Below are 17,348 nucleotides of genomic sequence, written 5' to 3'. Positions count from 1 at the left end.
CTTTATTCTCAACCACACTCATAAGAGTGAGAGAGATACAAGAGGGTGCATACAAGAGAAACAGGCAGAAAACTGGAGGAAAAAGCAGCTGATTTTACAAAAAAATCTAAAGAAGGATATAATAGGTCAGAACAGACACAGTCACACCCACAATGAGAGAATTGCTTCTTCAGTGACTTTCCAGTCCTTCCCCATAGGTGTTGTTTGGGACAGTGCTTTTGGACAAGTCATCAAAAAACTCTCCGGGTGTCTCATGTGACAGTAGGGCTCATTGACTCCTCACTGGTGCACGTGACTTCTGCAAAACGGGGATGGGGTGACTGGCTGTGACAGCTTCAGAAAGGGACAGAGCTACAACAGTGGGGGAAACTTCATGAGCTGATATTGCTGAAAGGATTTCCAAATTGACTTCATAGCCCTCAGCTCTTACTAACCTCTTTGACTCAGTGTATACACAGAGCCCCATGGCCTTTGGGGTTTCTGGGGAAATCCTCTGAAGCCGAGTGTTCTCTCTGTCAGTGTGCTGAAGAGGTCTGTTGGAGCTATGTGGTGTGTGAGAGTGGGGCACTAAGGGACAATCCTGACAGTCCTTCCAGTACACTGCCCCAGGCAGGCTCAGCTATTTGCCAGCTCAAGAGAAACTGGCAGCAGCTGGTGGCGGCAGCTGAGGAAATCTAGGGTGAGGGAGATGGCACAATGTAGGGACACTATTGGTGTCTTGTAACTGTGCTCTTTGTGACTCTGTCAAGGAACTATCAGTCCTTCACAGTGAAATGCACTGCAGCTTCTGATGACTCTCTGAGAGATTAATGTTTAGGGTTTATGAGGGCCAGCATCACAAACAAGAGTAAGAAAAGGAAAAAGCAAAAGGATCACCCTCTCTTGACTCTCCCATGGGAAAGAAGCTGTGCTGAAAGGACAATGGGAGAAGCATTAGGAGGATGTGAAGGCAGGAGCTAAACAAAGAGCTGCTGGAGACAGGAGAGAGCACAGGCTGGATTTTTCAGGAGTCTGCACAGCAATGGCCAGCCTCTAATTTGCAGATCCTCAATCCAGCACTGGCACCAGCTTCTCCCTTGTCCCAGAGCAGAAAAGTAAGGAAACGTCTTCTGCAGTGCAATTGCCCAAGGAAGATAAAACCCAAAGAAGAACAAAACCCAAAAAAGAACAAAACCACTGGCCATAGTGTGTATGCAGAGGAATCTACTACAGTCTTTATTCACTAGACACTGAGGTGGGTACTAAGGCTCATGGCAGCAGGAAAGTGACCAAGAGGTTCACATTTTGTGCAGCCCTCAGGTCACTTTGCTGCCTGGTGACATCCTCACTCTTCCTCTTCTATCCTCCTATGGAACTCGCGGCTCTTGGCTCGGAGCTTGTTGACCTGTGACTCTGCAATGTCAGCCCGCTCCTCGGCCTCCTCCAGCTCGTGCTGGATCTTGCGGAACTTGGACAGGTTGACATTGGACAGCTCCTCCTGTGTGGGGAAAGGGAATCAGTGGTGAGGAGCCCAGGGCAGGGGCTTCATTCCTCTTGCACCTTGGCTTTGTTGAGATGCAGCTTTTCCCTTAGAGGAAGGAACAAATCTCCATCCCATTTCTTCCACTTCTCACATGTCATCATCCTCACACATAGCTCCTCATCCTTGCCTTTGAGGAATATCCCTTGTAGAAGGAGCATAATGGGATTTAAAAATAATTCTGCTCTGGAATGCGGGAAGGAAGCAAAATGGGCAGCTGGAAATGTGCCCATTTTTTTAGTGCAAATGTTCAATTACATCTGCAGATCCTTAAGTGGGGTTAGGAATTTATGAGACAATGATTACAAGAGGCCTCCTCTCATAAATTGCCTTAACTGAACCAGAAGCCCTACACTGTGCTGGACTATTTCCACAATGAAGAAACTATGCTCAGGCAGTCTTAAATTCAGGGGCTGTAGGACTTATCTCAGGGCATCCCTGACTGCTGCATGCCTAGAAACAGGCAAATGTTCCTTGTACAATTATAAAAGCATAACACAAAGGTATTTGGGAGGGGAATTCCAATACCTTCCCGGTCTGCTATAAAAACTCTAAAAATAAGGTTTTTTTCTAAATTTCCTAATACATTGTGTTACTGATATTAGTTATAAGACTCCCTCTAGGTTGCTTTGTGGTTCTAATGCAAAAAAAGTTAGGTGCATTTGCCCTCCTCGGTAGTCTTAATGATTCATTGGCAAGTCTGATTTATGATCCTTTCAGAGAATTAGAACTCCATTACTGATGAGTGGCATCTTCCAACTTTCTTGTATCTATCTCTGGGAAAGTGGTTCTTGCCAAGCACTCAGAGAGATACTTACGGCCTCCTCAGATTGTCTCTTGTAGGATTTCACTTTCAATTGCAGCTTGTCCACCAGATCCTGCAGCCTGAGCACATTCTTCCTGTCTTCCTCAGACTAAAGCAGTTGGCAAACACAATAGAGAGTCAATTCTTGGTTCAGCATCACGTGAGGTTAACAATTCCCCATGGGGATGGTGTGGGCAAAATGTGACTCACTGTGAGAAAGCCCAGTGAGAGCAGGAGAGCTCCTGCCTTACCTGGTAGGTGAGTTCCTTCACCCTGCGCTCGTACTTGCGCACACCCTTCACGGCTTCAGCGCTGCGCTTCTGCTCAGCATCAACCTCCCCTTCCAGCTCCCGCACCTGCAAGGACAAGCCCAGCCCTGCAGCTGCCCTGGCAATGTCTCTCCAAGGAGGGACACGCTCACTCAGGCACAGCTCCAGCCCTACACACCCTGGCCTCCAGCTTCTGGATCTGCTTCTTCCCTCCCTTCAGTGCCAGCTGCTCGGCCTCATCCAGACGGTGCTGCAGGTCCTTGACCGTCTGGTCCAGGTTCTTCTTCATCCTCTCCAGGTGGGCACTGGTGTCCTGCTCCTTCTTCAGCTCTTCTGCCATCATGGCCGCCTGATCAGAGCAAAGGGTCAAAGCCATTTTGGGGCTGGAGATATTCTGGGGAGAATACATTCAATGCCAGGAGCGCCCAACTCACATCTGTGATGGCCTTCTTGGCCTTCTCCTCAGCATTGCGGGCTTCCTGGATCGTATCCTCCATTTCACCCTGGATCTGGGCAATGTCTGTTTCCAGCTTCTTCTTGGTGTTGATCAAGCTGGTGTTCTGTGCAATGGGAAGAACATGGCAAGACTTGAATTCTAAAACCTGCCATAATAAACCTTCTGCCTGAACAAAGACTTTCCCCTTCCAGCTTCCTATTCTTACTCTGGAATTATTGTTAAAATGGTTGTTTACAAAATGTGAGGCATGGGCTTGGGGAAGAGATGCAAAACACGCCTGTCCTTGGGGAGAGGGGTTGTAAGGCCTTTCTAGTACTGCTGGTTCTCTGCAGCCCTCTGTGTTTGGCCAGTGTCAACAGAGCAATTTGCTCCCTGCCCTGACCTGGGTGTGGAGGAGCTGCACACGTTCAGCAGCATCCAGAAGCTCCTGCTCAGCCACTTTCCTCGACCGCTCCGTCTGCTCCAGGGCTGCCCGGAGCTCCTCAATTTCAGCCTGCAGCAGGTTTGCTCTGCGCTCCACCATGGCCACCTGCTCCTTCAGGTCATCCTTTGTCCTAAGTGCATCATCCAGATGGATCTGGGTGTCCTGGAAAGAAAGATAAAAGAAATTAGTAGGTGTCCGTCGCTTGAGTGGCATAAATATCAGGGATCTCATTTTTCTCTTTCTGAAGCCCTGCTGAACCTTGAGCACGGCCTGGGTGTTCCTCAGATTCTTCTGTGCCTCTGCAGCCTGGCGGTTGGTATGGCTCAGCTGGATCTCCATTTCATTCAGGTCTCCTTCCATCTTCTTCTTCAGCCTCAGGGCTTCATTCCTGCTCCTGATCTCAGCATCCAGGCTGCTCTGCAAGGAATCCACAACTCGCAGGTGGTTTCTCTTCAGCTGATCAATCTCCTCATCTTTCTCTGCTATCTTCCTGTCAATCTCAGCCTTCACTTGGTTGAGCTCAAGCTGCAAGCGCAGGATCTTCCCCTCCTCATGTTCCAGGGAGGCCTGGAAAAGGAGATGCAAACATTGATAGCATTGATAAACCCATTGTTTGTTTTTTAGAGAATGACAGGATATTTCTAGAGATCTCCGCTGTCTGCACTCCCCAGCCAGAAGAGAGGACAACCCAGGCCTTGTTAGCCCTATTTCCTCATTTCTTTACTGCAGACACCAGTGATTATGGTCATATACCTCAGCTTCCTCCAGAGCAGCCTGGATTTCAGATTTCTCCTGCTCAATCTGCTTCTTCACTTTCTCCAGCTCATGAATTGCCTTTCCTCCCTCCGCAATCTGCTCTGTGAGGTCAGAAATCTCCTCTGTGGGAACAAAGATCAATGGCATGGTCAGGCACAGAGCAGAATGGGAAGGGCCCTGTCCCACCAAGGTGCCAGGCATCTCTGCAGACCTGCAGGCACAGAGCCATGAAGAATGGTGGGAATGGCTGATAGTGAGAAAGGCCAGGGAGGAGCAGAGGGCCAGGGGCTTACGCTGCAAGTTCTTGTTCTCCCTCTTCATTGTTTCTAGGTGGTCCAAGGACTCCTCATAGGCATTCTTCATCTTGAACAGCTCCGTGCTCAGAGAGCGCGACTCCTTCTGCGAGGCCTCCAGCTCAGCCTGCGTTTCCTCATACTTCTGCTTCCATTCTGCCAGGATCTGAAGAGAAACAGGGGGTGAGTTGGGCTGTGGCCATCACGGGGCCCTGCTCTGGCCAGGAGTGCTGGTGCTGGAGGCCAAAAGACCTTGTCAAAGTTCTTCTGCTTCTTATCCAGAGCAGCACAGGCAGCATTGGATTTCTCCACATCAATCATCAGGTCCTCCACTTCATTCTGCAGCCTCTGCTTTGTCTTTTCCAGGGAGGCACATTTGGCATTGACTGCCTCAACCTGTTCCTCTGCATCCTGCAGGCGCTGGGCCAGCTTCTTCCTAGGACAAGACATAAGGTCAGCTCACATTAATACTGAGTATCAGTGTGTGCTTGTTTTTATTAAAGTGTGCCTAATCAATTTGCAGTTTGCAGTCACACAGTGCTAAGGGCTACATATACACTGTCCTTAGACTTTGCTTTTACTATCGTACTAAATATATTATAGGATAAAATTTCTCATTTCTATTGCTCTTCCGCAAATCAGATTTGTGACTTATTTCTCATAATAAAGTAATGTTTCCCTTGCAATGTCACCTTTGAATTTTCAGTCTTATTTTTCTGCTTTTTCTATCACCACTCACTTGGCCTCCTCGAGCTCCTCCGTGCGCTGAATCGCGTCCGTCTCGTATTTGGTTCTCCACTGGGCCACTTCACTGTTGGCCTTGGACAGGGCTCGCTGCAGCTCCCCCTTGGCCTCCTGCTCCTCCTCATATTGTTCCCGGAGCAAGTCACAGTCATGGCGAGCGGACTGCAGGGCGTGGGCCAGGGCATTCTTGGCCTTGAGGGACAATTGGGTTGGGACAATTAATTTCCCGTGAGATAGTAAAATGTTAACTTGATGAATGTTGTTGAAAATTCCTGGATTATGACATTTAATGTCAGACCAAGAAGAAATGGCATATTCCTTCCATGTTTTGAGAATCAAGAATGTTTTTTCAGGAGAGATGATGGGTAAATTCGAAATGACAGCTATACACCTGCGAATCATTGAATCCTTTTAAATATGTTCTAAAGTTTCAGCTGCCACTGTAAAAAGGTAGATTAAGATGTGCATTTTCCTTCTAGATTTTTTATATGTCATAATAAATTGATTAAAGACCTAAAATTTTTTTCCCCTGTCTCAGTATCCACATCGGGGGGGATGTCTTCCTCAGCTTTTCATACCACAGAGGGAGGAAGTAAGATTTCTCACCTTGTTTGATAGCTCAAAAATTAAAATGATACAGCTAACATTCTGATTTTATGTGAGAGTAGGAAATATAAAGTAAACAGATTCCCAATCCAAATCAACCCCCTACAGGAAGTAACTTTACCTTTATTTCTTCCTCCAAATGTCTCTTTAGTTCCTCAATCTGTTGAGTGAATGCCTGTTTGCTTCTGGATAACTGAGATATCAAACCATCTTTTTCTTCCACCTGACGTGAATATTCACCTAAGAAAGGTTTCAGACAGATTGCCATTTAGAATCAATATTAAATCAATATTTTTTTAAGCACAGTATACCAGATTACAGAGAAGAGATCAATTTGAGTAAAGCATAAAACTTTTTCCTTATTATCATTGGTTACAGTTGTTCCATTTTGAGGGGATATAGGGGTGTATTACCTGACTCTGTCTGCAGACGAGCTCTTTGAGCATTGAGGTCATTGATCATGCGCTGATGCTCTTCTTCCTTGGTCTTAATCTCACTCAGCTGATCTTCCAGAGTGCGGCACATCTTCTCCAGGTTGGCCTGTGCATCAAAGTCACATAAAAAAAGAGGACTACCACTAAGTTCTAGCATACTATTCTCAAAGTGAAAAACAATGCAACTGGATGTGATAGCAGAATATAATCAGAATCAAAATCATGTATTAGGGTGTGTATAATAGGGCAGTAACATGACAGAAACTCCATACTTTGGCTTTGGAGACAGACTCCATGTTGCTGGCCAAGTCATCAATCTCCATCTTCAGCTCACTCTTCTCCTTCTCCAGCTTCTGCTTCACGCGTTGCAGGTTGTCGATCTGCTCGCCCAGCTCAGCTGTGCTGTCCGCGTGCTTCTTGCGCAGGGCGGCAGCCGTGGCTTCGTGCTGCAGCGTGGCCTCTTCCAGGTCACGGCGCATCTTCTGGAACTCTGCCTCACGCTTCTTGTTCATCTCCACCTGAGCTGCTGTGGCCCCTCCTGCTTCTTCCAGGCGCTCGCTGATCTCCTCCAGCTCCCTGGACAGGTCAGCGCGATGCTTCTCTGCTTTAGCGCGAGAGGTTCGCTCTGCCTCAATTTCCTCCTCCAGCTCCTCAATGCGGGCCTGCAGAACAGCAGGGACCCTTCACAGCTGTGCCCTCCTCCTGCCTGAGCTGAGCCAGAGCAAGGCAGGGCAAGGAACAGAGACTTGCCTGCAGCTCCTTGATCTTCTTCTGAAGTTGTACGCCCAGGGCTTGTTCATCCTCAATGTTGGTCTGGATCTGGCTGATTTCAAAATCTTTCCTGTGGGAAAAGTGAACTGTGTTAGAACTCAAAGAAACAAGACAAGTGCTGCAGCCCAGCACTCAGGTGCCCCAGAACCACACTTACTTCTTCAGTTTCTCATCCAGCTGCTGCTTATCATTCTCCAAATCCATGATGCTGTCCTGGGCCAGCTTCAGGTCTCCTTCCAGTTTCCTCTTAACTCTCTCCAGGTCCACGCGCAGTTTCTTCTCTTGCTCCAGGGACCCTTCCAGCTAAACACAACAAGACCATCAGCCCTCTGCCAGCCACGTTGGACTCCATACCTGTCCTGTTCCTGCCTCTATATCTGTGTGCTTACATCATCCACTTGCTGTTCCAGCTTGCTTTTGGCTTTGGTCAGAGTATTGACTTTGTCTTCCTCTGCCTGCAGGTCATCCAGGGTCTGCTGATGGGCCTCTTGGAGGGCTTTCTTCTCCTTTGTCAGCTTCACAATGGTCTCATCCAGAGCTGCCATCTCCTCAGTCAGGTTTTTCACCTTTGAGAAGAAGGGAACAAGCACAGACAGAAAATGGTGCTTAAAACTTTGTAACAACACAAGTTTTTCCAGAGTACAAGTGGCAGGTTCTACCTCATACCTTGTTTTCAGTGGCATGTTTTTCCTTCTCCACCTTGGCCAGTGTTAGCTCAAGGTCATCAATATCTTTCTTCAGCTCTGAACATTCATCCTCCAGCTTCCTCTTTTTGGCTGTTAGATCAGCATTAATTTCCTCTTCATCCTCTGCCCTTTCTGTCAGCTCCTTAATTTTGGCTTCCAGCTGGATTTTGTTTTTGATGAGCTGGTCGCACCTTTCCTCAGCATCAGCCAAGCTATCTGCTTCCTGGTGGGTAGAAAAAATTTTGTGGATTCTTATGTTTTGAACTTTCTCTGCTCTGACTCTTTTATCACTGTGTAGCAGCTGAACCTGACCTTCAACTCCAGCAACAGAAGGATCTTAACTGCTAGTTACCAAGCAAAGAGAGGATGGCTTTTCATGCACCTGTATCCACAAGTACAACTTTCAAGTGTGGTTTGGTTTTTGCCATGAAATTAATTCATTGTTTTACCTCTTGTCAAGAACCTACATTTGCCTCCTTCCTCTGAAGACAAGAGCACTGAATCCTAGTTTAGACTCCCTGTATCTTTGCACTGGCTGTCAGAGTGCTTACCACATCACTGCTAGAATTTGTTTCCTCACCTTCAGATACATATAATATCCCAAATTTATAACTTTTGGTCTTCTATAGTCTGATCTTCTGTTCATAAAGAACAGTCTGAATGTATAGACTTATTTTCTGAGTGATAAAATAAAGGTGATAAACTCACAGCCTGTACTTGGAGCTGCAGGTCATTTTTCTCCTGCACAAGTTTCACCATTTTCTCCTCCAGCTCCTTCCGCTTTGCCTCAGACTTTGCAAGCTCCTCCTTCGTTTTCTCAAACTCTTGCTTCATGTTTGCCATTTCTTTCTCAGACTCTGCACTCTTCAGCAAGGGCTTGATCTTGAAGAACAGCTTCATCCATGGCCAGTGTTTGACATTCATGAATGCACGAATGTTGTACTGGATGCAGAAGATGGACTCCCTGAGGCATAATTAAAATATACAATGAACATTCTCTGTCTGATGAGTGTCAACACTTCCCCCCAAGCAGAATGACTCTTTAACTGAAGAAGAGGAAGGTGTACCTGCGCTCCACCATTCTCTGGTACTCCACCCTCATCAGGAAGCCCCTGCACCTGGCCTGGGTGCGGGTGATGAGCTGTGCCAGCTTCTCATCTCTCATCTCCTCCAGGAGCCCCAGCAGCCCAGCTTTGAAGAACACCTTGAGAGAGGGAACGTTGCAGCTCATCACTGTCAGGTAGAGAGAGCAAAGCCCAGGCAGGCAGTGAATGGGGGGTTTTGTACCTTGGTGTGTCCAAATTTGTACTGGGTGTGATCCACATCGATTGACCCAAGGAGCTTCTCAGAAGCCTTCTTGCTATCGATGAACTGTCCCTCAGGGATGGCACTGGCATTAAGCACCTTGTATCTGTGGAATCAGAAGTAGATAGGGTTATTTTTTTCCAAGTAACACACAGTAGCCTCTAAACCCCATCAACAGTTTTTGAAAACAGAGCACAGCCTAAATGGACCCACAAATGAACCAACATTGCTTTTAATGATGCTGACAAGAGCAGAGCTCTTACCTCTGTTTGAAGTCAGCATAGAGGACTCTGCTGGGGAACCCTTTCCTGCAGATCCTGATCCCTTCCAGCACGCCGTTACAGCGCAGCTGGTGCAGCACCAGCTCGTGCTCCATGGCACCTGGCAATGCAGAGCACAAATGAGGGGCACAGATTGCAGTGCAGAGGGGAATGGATGTATCAGAGCAAGGATCTTTCAGCTTGGGGTTCTTACCAGGTGTTTTAGTCTCATTGGGGATGATGCAGCGCACAAAGTGGGGGTGAGTGCTCCGCAGATTGGTCATCAGCTTGTTCAGATTCTCCTAGAGGAACCAGTTACCAGTGTGAGTTTCCTTGTATCTAGTGTTTGATGCACCAAGGTAATCATTTTACAAACTTCTCAAGTTGGGTTTTGAGCATTTCCATAAAGCCACAGAAACCAAAAAATTTCTTCTATTTGAAGATACTGAGCACCAGACTGAAATACTACAGTGCTGCTATTAGTTCAGTGAAAACTTATATATAATTTCACACGTTCACAAAAAATAAATTACTTAGATTTTTCACATTCTGCCTTTAGAAGTCAATCTACTTTAGTTTTAAGAAATAGGGATTTTTTTACAATGAGATATCTATCTTCTTGGAAATTATTTTCAACTCATCAACAGAAATGCAGGAATACTAGTATTACATTTCTAGTTTGACTCAAGGACATAAAAAGATGAATATCTGAATGATATCTGCTAATAAAAAAAAATAATCAAGAAAACTACCACAAATTAGGCTTCCATGATTTTGAAGACTGAATGCTATTTTTTGGATGTATTTGCAAAGTTAAAATTGACCGTGGAAAACCTGATGTGGAATTCCCAAAGAAATTTACCACCTTTATAGTAATATAAAGTAGCTCCTTCAAATTTAATATTAGCTTACCCCCTTTCTGCACATTTCAGAGATATCAGATACAGCACTATACCCGGAAAAGAGCTGAGACAGTCTGGAAGGAAGAACCCTTCTTCTTGCCTCCCTTCTTGCCACCACCAGCCTCTGCAAATTGAATAAAGAAAAACAACATTTTAAAATTACCATGAAACAACTTTAAATGTTTAGTGATTATGGCTTTAATTCTTTGACAAGTATGCCACATTAAAAATACAATTTTCATAAAACTGACCTGCATCTGCTCCACCATAGTTGGCAAAGAGTAAAGCCAGGGTCTTCACAGATGATTTCTGGTACAGCCCAATGACAGTTTCATTCAGAGGGTCCTTGTTCTTCTCCAGCCACCCAGAGATGTTGTAGTCCACTGTGCCAGCATAGTGCACCAGGGAGAAGTGGGCCTCAACCTTGCCTTTGGCAGGCTTGGGCTTCTGGAAATTGTTGGACTTGCCCAGGTGCTGGTCATAGAGCTTGTTCTTGAAAGAGGTGTCAGTTGCCTTGGGGAACATGCACTCCTCTTCCAGGATGGAGAAAATGCCCATGGGCTGGGAGAGATTATGACAGACAAAAGGGTGAAACAGATTAGAAAGGAGACATCTCTTGGTTGGAAGGTTGCTGAAGTCAGAAAAAGAAGCTGTTCCCCTAGTGACTTTTAAGTCAGAGAAAATCAACTAAGGCTCAACATTTTCAGTGTTGCTGTTTCATTCAAAATTATGGAAATGCCTTTGCTGATGAAATTATTATAGATATGACAATGTGAAATACTGTTCTCTCCATAAAACCTGTTTAGTGTTAAGTACTTAGAGAACATGACCACCTCTTTCCCTTCATTCTGTAATTTGGCAATGAATTCTCTAACCAAAAGCCCTTATATCTGAGTCGTGATCTCCAAAAACACTTTTACCCTGTTGTCACTTTCACAGAGTATATATTTGAAGAAGCCAAAATATCCTCACATGCTTCTTAGTTGTTTCTCTTGGCAAGCATAGAACACCCAATTTATATTAAACTTGAACAGGAAGGATACCTTCTCAATGAGCTCAATGCAGGCAGCCAGGTCCATCCCAAAATCAATGAATGTCCACTCAATGCCCTCCTTCTTGTACTCCTCCTGCTCCAGCACGAACATGTGGTGGTTGAAGAACTGTTGCAGTTTCTCATTGGTGAAGTTGATGCACAGCTGCTCAAAGCTGTTGTACTGCCAGACATAAAAAGACATGCAGCGCTTTCAAGGATCAGCAATAATACCAAGGTGTTTTCTTGTACAATCCTAATTCACTATGTCTTATACTTTAAGTACAAGTCCCCTTCCTGTGTAGTTTTCCTTTGCTGTCTCTCCAGGTTATTTTGAAAAGAGAGGTTTTTAATTTAGAGCAGTGAGAAGATTCGTTTTCTATTCTCTTGTTTTTTCAGGATTAAAAACATGATTCAAAAAGCCCTACGAGAAAGTGTAGGGAGATGAAATATATTTCAAAATTCTCAATTATAGTTCTACAAAAATTCTAGGAAAGCTGTGCTCCTTACATCAAAGATCTCGAAGCCAGCAATGTCCAGGACACCAATGAAGTACTGCCTGGGCTGCTTTGTGTCCAGCTGCTGGTTGATACGAACAACCATCCACAGGAACATCTTCTCATAGACAGCCTTTGCCAGGGCACCCACTGAATTGTTCACCTAAAGCATAAAGAAAACTTTGGAGGTTACTCTACACAGCAGAGGAGACTCAGTGGGAACCATCACAGCATGCTCCACATTACCATGTTTTTTCTACCTGCTGCACAGTTTGGCCCTTGGTCACATATTCATTCCCCACCTTGACTCGGGGGTAGCAGAGGGCCTTGAGCAGGTCTGCTGAGTTCAGACCCATCAGGTAGGCAGCCTTGTCAGCAACTATCACCAGAAAAGACAGAAGAACAGATATTAAAAAATTAAAAAGTCAATGCTGGACTGTCCCAATAGTGTTCTCCACAAGGTTGCACAACGGTATCTGTCAAAGCTACAAAGCTAATTTCTCTTTTGTGTTCAGGACTCAGAGTCTATAACTCTTTCTGAGCTTCAGTTTCTGCAAACATTCTTCAAGAGAGCTCACTGCCTTTATCCTCTTTGAGGTGTCAGTATGGAACTTCAAACTTTTTAGACATATAGCAGGAGGATTTATCACTCAGAAAGATCGAGATATGGACTGTTGTTCCTACTGTGACAGAGATTAATGAAGTACACATGTCAGAGTTCTCTCCAGTAGGTAAGGGTGAAGAAAAGCACAACCTTCTGTCTTGTTAGGCTCCATACTACAACAGAGGTTGCAAGGTGTATTTCACCTTAAGTATGATTAGCAATGTTACAGCAATTGACATGTAAGTCTCCTGGCTTACTGTCAATGTACACTGAATCTCTTCTATAGTAGTCACAGAGGAAAAAGTACAGGTATCATTAAATGAGATAAATGCCTCAACTGGCATTTAGTCATGGAGCAACTACTGTTATTCTTAGTTTACACATTTAAAGCCTGAAATCTGCTTAAATCCTTATGTAATGAAGACAATCTCCTTTGGAAAGGTTGCTGACTCTGGTGATACCTTCTGTGCCATCAGGCTCTGCCTGCTCCTCACGCTGTTTCTGCTTGAACTTGAGGTTCCCATAGTGCATGACAGCCCCTGTCAGCTTGTAGATGGCTGTTTTCTCATCGGCACTGAAGCCCAGGATGTCAATGGCACTCTGGCAACAGAAACACAATGTACATATACCAGGGCTCAAGTCCACCAGATGATCATTTGATAAAGTTACTCACATCTGTGGCCATCAGCTCCTCCTGATCATCAATGCTGGGGACCGTGATCTCACCTTGACTCACAAAGTGGAAATCATAAGGATTGGTGGTAATGAGAAGCATGTCTGAAAGCAACAGAAGGAGAAAAACAAGCTTAATTCCGTTTCCAGATAACACAATGAACTATTGCTCAGTGATCTTCCTTCAAAAAAAGTTAGTCATTTCTCCTACCAATTAGCTCTGGCTTCTTGTTGGACATGATCTGATAAAAGATGTGGTAGCTCCTTTCCGCCTTGAGCTGGAAAGTGACTCTGGACTTCTCCAGCAGATCTGGCAAGGAAGGTAGGACACAGTCAAACACAAGGAGTGGGGAAGGCTGGAGGGAAGGGGGATCAGGCCAGAAGGGTCTTACATGTTTCAATATCAGCAGAAGCCAGTTTGCCTGTGGCACCAAAATGGATTCTGATGAATTTACCCTGAAAACAGCAGAAAAGTCAATTGAGATTTATTTTACCAGTCTGGACAGCAAGAATATCCAAATTGGTGTTGACAGTTGTATCAATTAATAACTCACAAAGCGTGAGGAGTTGTCGTTCCTCACGGTCTTGGCATTTCCAAAGGCCTCCAGCAGTGGGTTGGCGCTGATGATTTGATCCTCAAGCGTTCCCTGCAGGGTGATAATTATTGCTAGTTATCCTTTCCAAAAATCATGTCAAGAACAAAGGAAAGCATTGATCCCAACATGTATCAACTAATTTACCTGCATTTTGCCTGATCCATGTTCTTCCTTCTTCTTGTCCCCACTGGCTGCAATTGTTGCAAAGTACTGGATGACACGCTTTGTGTTCACAGTCTTCCCAGCCCCGGATTCTCCGCTGCCAAAGCCAAGAGAGAAGCAGAGGGTGCGTGGTCAGGCAGGAGGTGCCCTGGCACCGGGCAGCCCCGCAGGGACCCGCGCAGGGGGGGTACCTACGTGATCAGGATGGACTGGTTCTCACGATCTGTGAAGAGACAGAGGTAAGAAACAGAGGTAAGAAAAGACAAATAAGAAATTCAAGAACTAGGAAAAAAATAAGAACTGAAGCATCCACAGGATCCAGGAAAAGAAAATAGCAAAAAGTGCCCAGGGAATTCTAGTAGGTACTTTTGATGCTGTCAGCAGTAGTGCAGCTTTTAGCAACTGGTTCTATACAAAGGAATCGCTGCAGAGAAACTTCAGTAATCTTATGCCTTTCCTCACACTGTCTTTCCATCAAGCTACTTATTTCTCTTTTAATAGGAAAGTACAGGTTAGGAAAAATTGAGGTTGTAAATGTTTTGTATGTAAATTCTTCTGAAGGTAAAAGTCTCTAGAATAATCTTAAAAAAATTTGGAGGCATCATTAATTACAGAACTATCTGACCAACATCTTTCATCCTTTTTCACCTCTATTTTTTAAATCCCTATATATACAGAAATTATGCATTCTTGAGATTATATGTTGACAACATTCATTTTTTATTTTTCCATTCTGAATGTATTTCCCAGAGACTAAGAAAAGAACAGGAGAAGTTCTAAAATCCTGCACACCTTTCATTTCAATGCATATATAACGAAGAGAAAATAAGAGGTGAAAGGAAGAGGGAAAAGTGGCAAAAAAATTTTTAAAGTTGCTCAATTTAAATGCTAAAAGCTTTATTTTTTCCTTCATTTTTTTTATGAAGCTTACTTTTCACTATACAGTGCAATTGATTTATAGATGCAGCTACAGATCAATGCATGAGTTTCAGAGATCATTAAAGGCTGTACGTAATTTAGATCACATGGCCATCATCTACATCATGAAATTGCATATTATGTTCCTCAGGTGAGGCTTACATACCTCTTTAAGGTAGAGCTCTCTGTTTTCTTTGTCAGCACTGATGTTTGAAAATTTAAATTTATATTATGCACATCATTTATAGGGTATGTGTCATTTAACTGCACCCTGTACTATCCATCTGAGACTAATTTAAAGATTAACATACATAAATCCATCCATATATGAAAAATTCCATTATAGGCATAATGGACCACAAAATAGGCAATTTCTTTCAAGTGAATTTACACCCTCTAGGTTATGTCCAGGTTTTAGTGATTCTAATGAGAGCACTGACACTCAGCTCTCACAGACCATTACAGTTAAGTGCATTAACGTTCCATTAATTTCACACACACAATTTTTTTTTAAATGTGGCACCATATTTCCAGAGAATACCCTACATTGCCCTCTACAGATAGACAATTTCAAGAGCAGCTCAAAGGAAATCAAGCACTCACCAGTCAGCATGGACTGATAGGCGTTGTCAGAGATGGAGAAGATGTGTGGAGGGGCCTCCTGGCGCTTCTTGCCTCGGTAGGCCAACACCACCTCGGGGTTGTACACCGGCAGCCACTTGTAGGGGTTGACGGTGACGCAGAAGAGACCCGAGTAGGTCTGCAAGGAAGGGACACAGCACCTTGGCTTCCCCTGAGGCTGGCCCAGCAGCCCCTGAGGCTGCCCAGAGGAAGCTGCTGCTGCCACTTACGTAGATCATCCAGGCTGCGTAACGCTCTTTGAGGTTGTACAGCACAGCGGGTTCGTGCAGGTGGGTCATCATGGCCATGTCCTCGATTTTGTCATACTTGGGAGGGTTCATGGAGAAGACTTGGTCTTCCTTCACGGTCAGGGTCTGCCAAGAAAACAAAAGATCCAGATGTATCACCTAAAACCTCAAAGTGGGGATCAAATTTTGTCCTTCAACCTTGTTTTTGACTCACCTCTCCCCCTTCAGTCTTGACAGTGACTTTTCCCGATTCCCTGCTCGTGATTGTCCCTTTCACAAAGGATTCTTTGGGATGAGCCACAAAGACTGATGACTTGGCATCGAAAGGTTTGTTCTGGGCTGCAATTCTCTCCTTCTCCGATTTTCGGAGGTAAGGAGCTGCCTCCCCAAAAACAGCCATCTCAGCATCTCCAGAGGCCATGGCTGTCCTCTAATGAAAGCTTGTCAGCAGAGGTGCCTTGTGAAGAACAAAATGTTATGGTCATCAAGAAGATAATACAATTAATACCAATGAGAAAGCTCCTTGCTCCTTGCTCTTTAGCAAATAAATTCCTGGTTAGTCTCCAAAATAAACTCTTAGGAAAACACCAATTAAATCCACTTTGATTTTAAGTTAAAAGTACCCTAGTCTGAACTCCAGAGTAAGACTTAGACTTCTACAACATATAGATCTTGTAACAGTAAACAGACCATCTGAATATTGAGTACAGTTTGGTAAGTCATCCTGAACTCTGACAAGGTTTGAGTTTTTCTCATAAAAGAATCTAGTAATAGAAAAATCACTCTCTGTTTGGGTCCTTAATTATCAGCCATGAGTCTTCAAGTACTTTCTTGCTGAAAGGATTACCTTTTCTATTAAGAATAAAAAATTACTTCATTTTTTAGATCTTCCCTACTTCCAACTATCTAGCCTAAGCAAATTCAGCTGGAATATAAGAGGATTTATGAAGAGAATTCGTGCAGCTCTTTAAAAGCCCTGTCCTAGAATATAGATTAGGAATGAATTATTCAGTGTATTACCTTTGGGTAACAGCTTGTATCCTGGAATATGGCCAACCCTGTAAAATAGGAAAGGCAATTATTTCTCATTTCTGAACAGAATTCCATATAATACTGTAGATTGAAAATACAGGCATGCATCAAAATTACACCGAAAATTTTTGTTCACATGGGCACTCCCTCATGGAAAGGGTTGTTAGACAGAAGAAATGAAACAGGATATTGCAAGGATATGATCCTCTTTCTTCAAGCTCATGAAATGCATGCACTTACCTGGAAGCCTTCTGTGGAAACAGGCTAGGCTTGTCTCTGGCAGATTTTATAGTGTCTCATCTGCAGATGATGCAGATGGTCCCCCTTTCTTCGGTCAAAACATTTCTGGCAAACCTTTTTTGGCCAAGCATTGTCTGTCAAACTAAGGGCATAATTGTCACTTGATTTGAATGATATAATTAGAACATTTTTATATCTTACTGACTACGTGAATACATCTATAAATAATTTGTCAAGAGTGTTAAGGAGAGAATCTGGACTACTCAAGGCACTTAGAGAACTTGCATGGTTCTATTGCTGCCTTTCTCAGTGATTTGCTCCTTGACCCATGGTAGTTTCCTTGGTATGTTTATACCACAACTTTTCAGTCATGTAATGGTGATGACAACGCCTATGATGCTTTAGGAACATATGCATTGGGAGGAACAGGGAAAATATGTCAAAAACTAGCAAATAATGTTGGGAACCACTTTTCTGTGGTATTTTCTAAAAAGCAT

The 17,348-nt window shown here is 44.2% G+C and overlaps 1 protein-coding gene across 1 annotated transcript; it reads right to left on the bottom strand.

Moving 5' to 3' along the window:
* Positions 1 to 1,210: 1,210 nt before the first annotated feature.
* LOC139602785 (myosin heavy chain, skeletal muscle, adult-like) lies at positions 1,211 to 16,643 on the bottom strand. Its single transcript, XM_071452954.1, has 39 exons — positions 16,600 to 16,643; positions 15,794 to 16,036; positions 15,562 to 15,705; positions 15,314 to 15,470; positions 13,988 to 14,015; positions 13,775 to 13,889; positions 13,589 to 13,681; positions 13,427 to 13,490; positions 13,246 to 13,344; positions 13,036 to 13,139; positions 12,824 to 12,962; positions 12,019 to 12,137; positions 11,772 to 11,921; positions 11,275 to 11,445; positions 10,483 to 10,792; positions 10,285 to 10,355; positions 9,544 to 9,631; positions 9,333 to 9,450; positions 9,052 to 9,175; positions 8,832 to 8,968; positions 8,473 to 8,728; positions 7,745 to 7,987; positions 7,468 to 7,644; positions 7,236 to 7,381; positions 7,058 to 7,148; positions 6,580 to 6,969; positions 6,287 to 6,413; positions 5,995 to 6,113; positions 5,263 to 5,459; positions 4,776 to 4,959; positions 4,524 to 4,689; positions 4,228 to 4,352; positions 3,733 to 4,041; positions 3,433 to 3,636; positions 3,028 to 3,153; positions 2,772 to 2,942; positions 2,576 to 2,680; positions 2,338 to 2,433; positions 1,211 to 1,477 (listed from the first exon to the last, which is right to left on the bottom strand). The coding sequence occupies exons 2-39, from the start codon at positions 15,998 to 16,000 to the stop codon at positions 1,325 to 1,327; spliced, it is 5,823 nt and encodes a 1,940-aa protein (XP_071309055.1). The 5' UTR covers positions 16,001 to 16,036; positions 16,600 to 16,643; the 3' UTR covers positions 1,211 to 1,324.
* Between the last annotated feature and the right edge of the window lie 705 nt (positions 16,644 to 17,348).

The sequence above is a fragment of the Agelaius tricolor genome, unplaced genomic scaffold, assembly GCF_023055355.1.
Source record: "Agelaius tricolor isolate 1412-34295 unplaced genomic scaffold, bAgeTri1.0.p SCAF_35, whole genome shotgun sequence".
Taxonomy (NCBI): Eukaryota; Metazoa; Chordata; class Aves; order Passeriformes; family Icteridae; genus Agelaius; species Agelaius tricolor.
Note: the sequence above shows the minus strand (reverse complement) of the source record. Positions and strands in the feature narration are given on the sequence as shown.

What these genes read in the sequence shown, in the direction of transcription:
- LOC139602785 (XM_071452954.1), bottom strand. Translation starts at nt 16,000, where the DNA reads ATGGCCTCTGGAGATGCTGAGATGGCTGTTTTTGGGGAGGCAGCTCCT. An exon ending in ACAAATTTGGACACACCAAG is followed by an intron (nt 8,969 to 9,051) that starts GTACAAAACCCC and finishes CCCTCTCTCAAG; the next exon opens with GTGTTCTTCAAAGCTGGGCT. An exon ending in GGAGAACAAGAACTTGCAGC is followed by an intron (nt 4,353 to 4,523) that starts GTAAGCCCCTGG and finishes TTGTTCCCACAG; the next exon opens with AGGAGATTTCTGACCTCACA.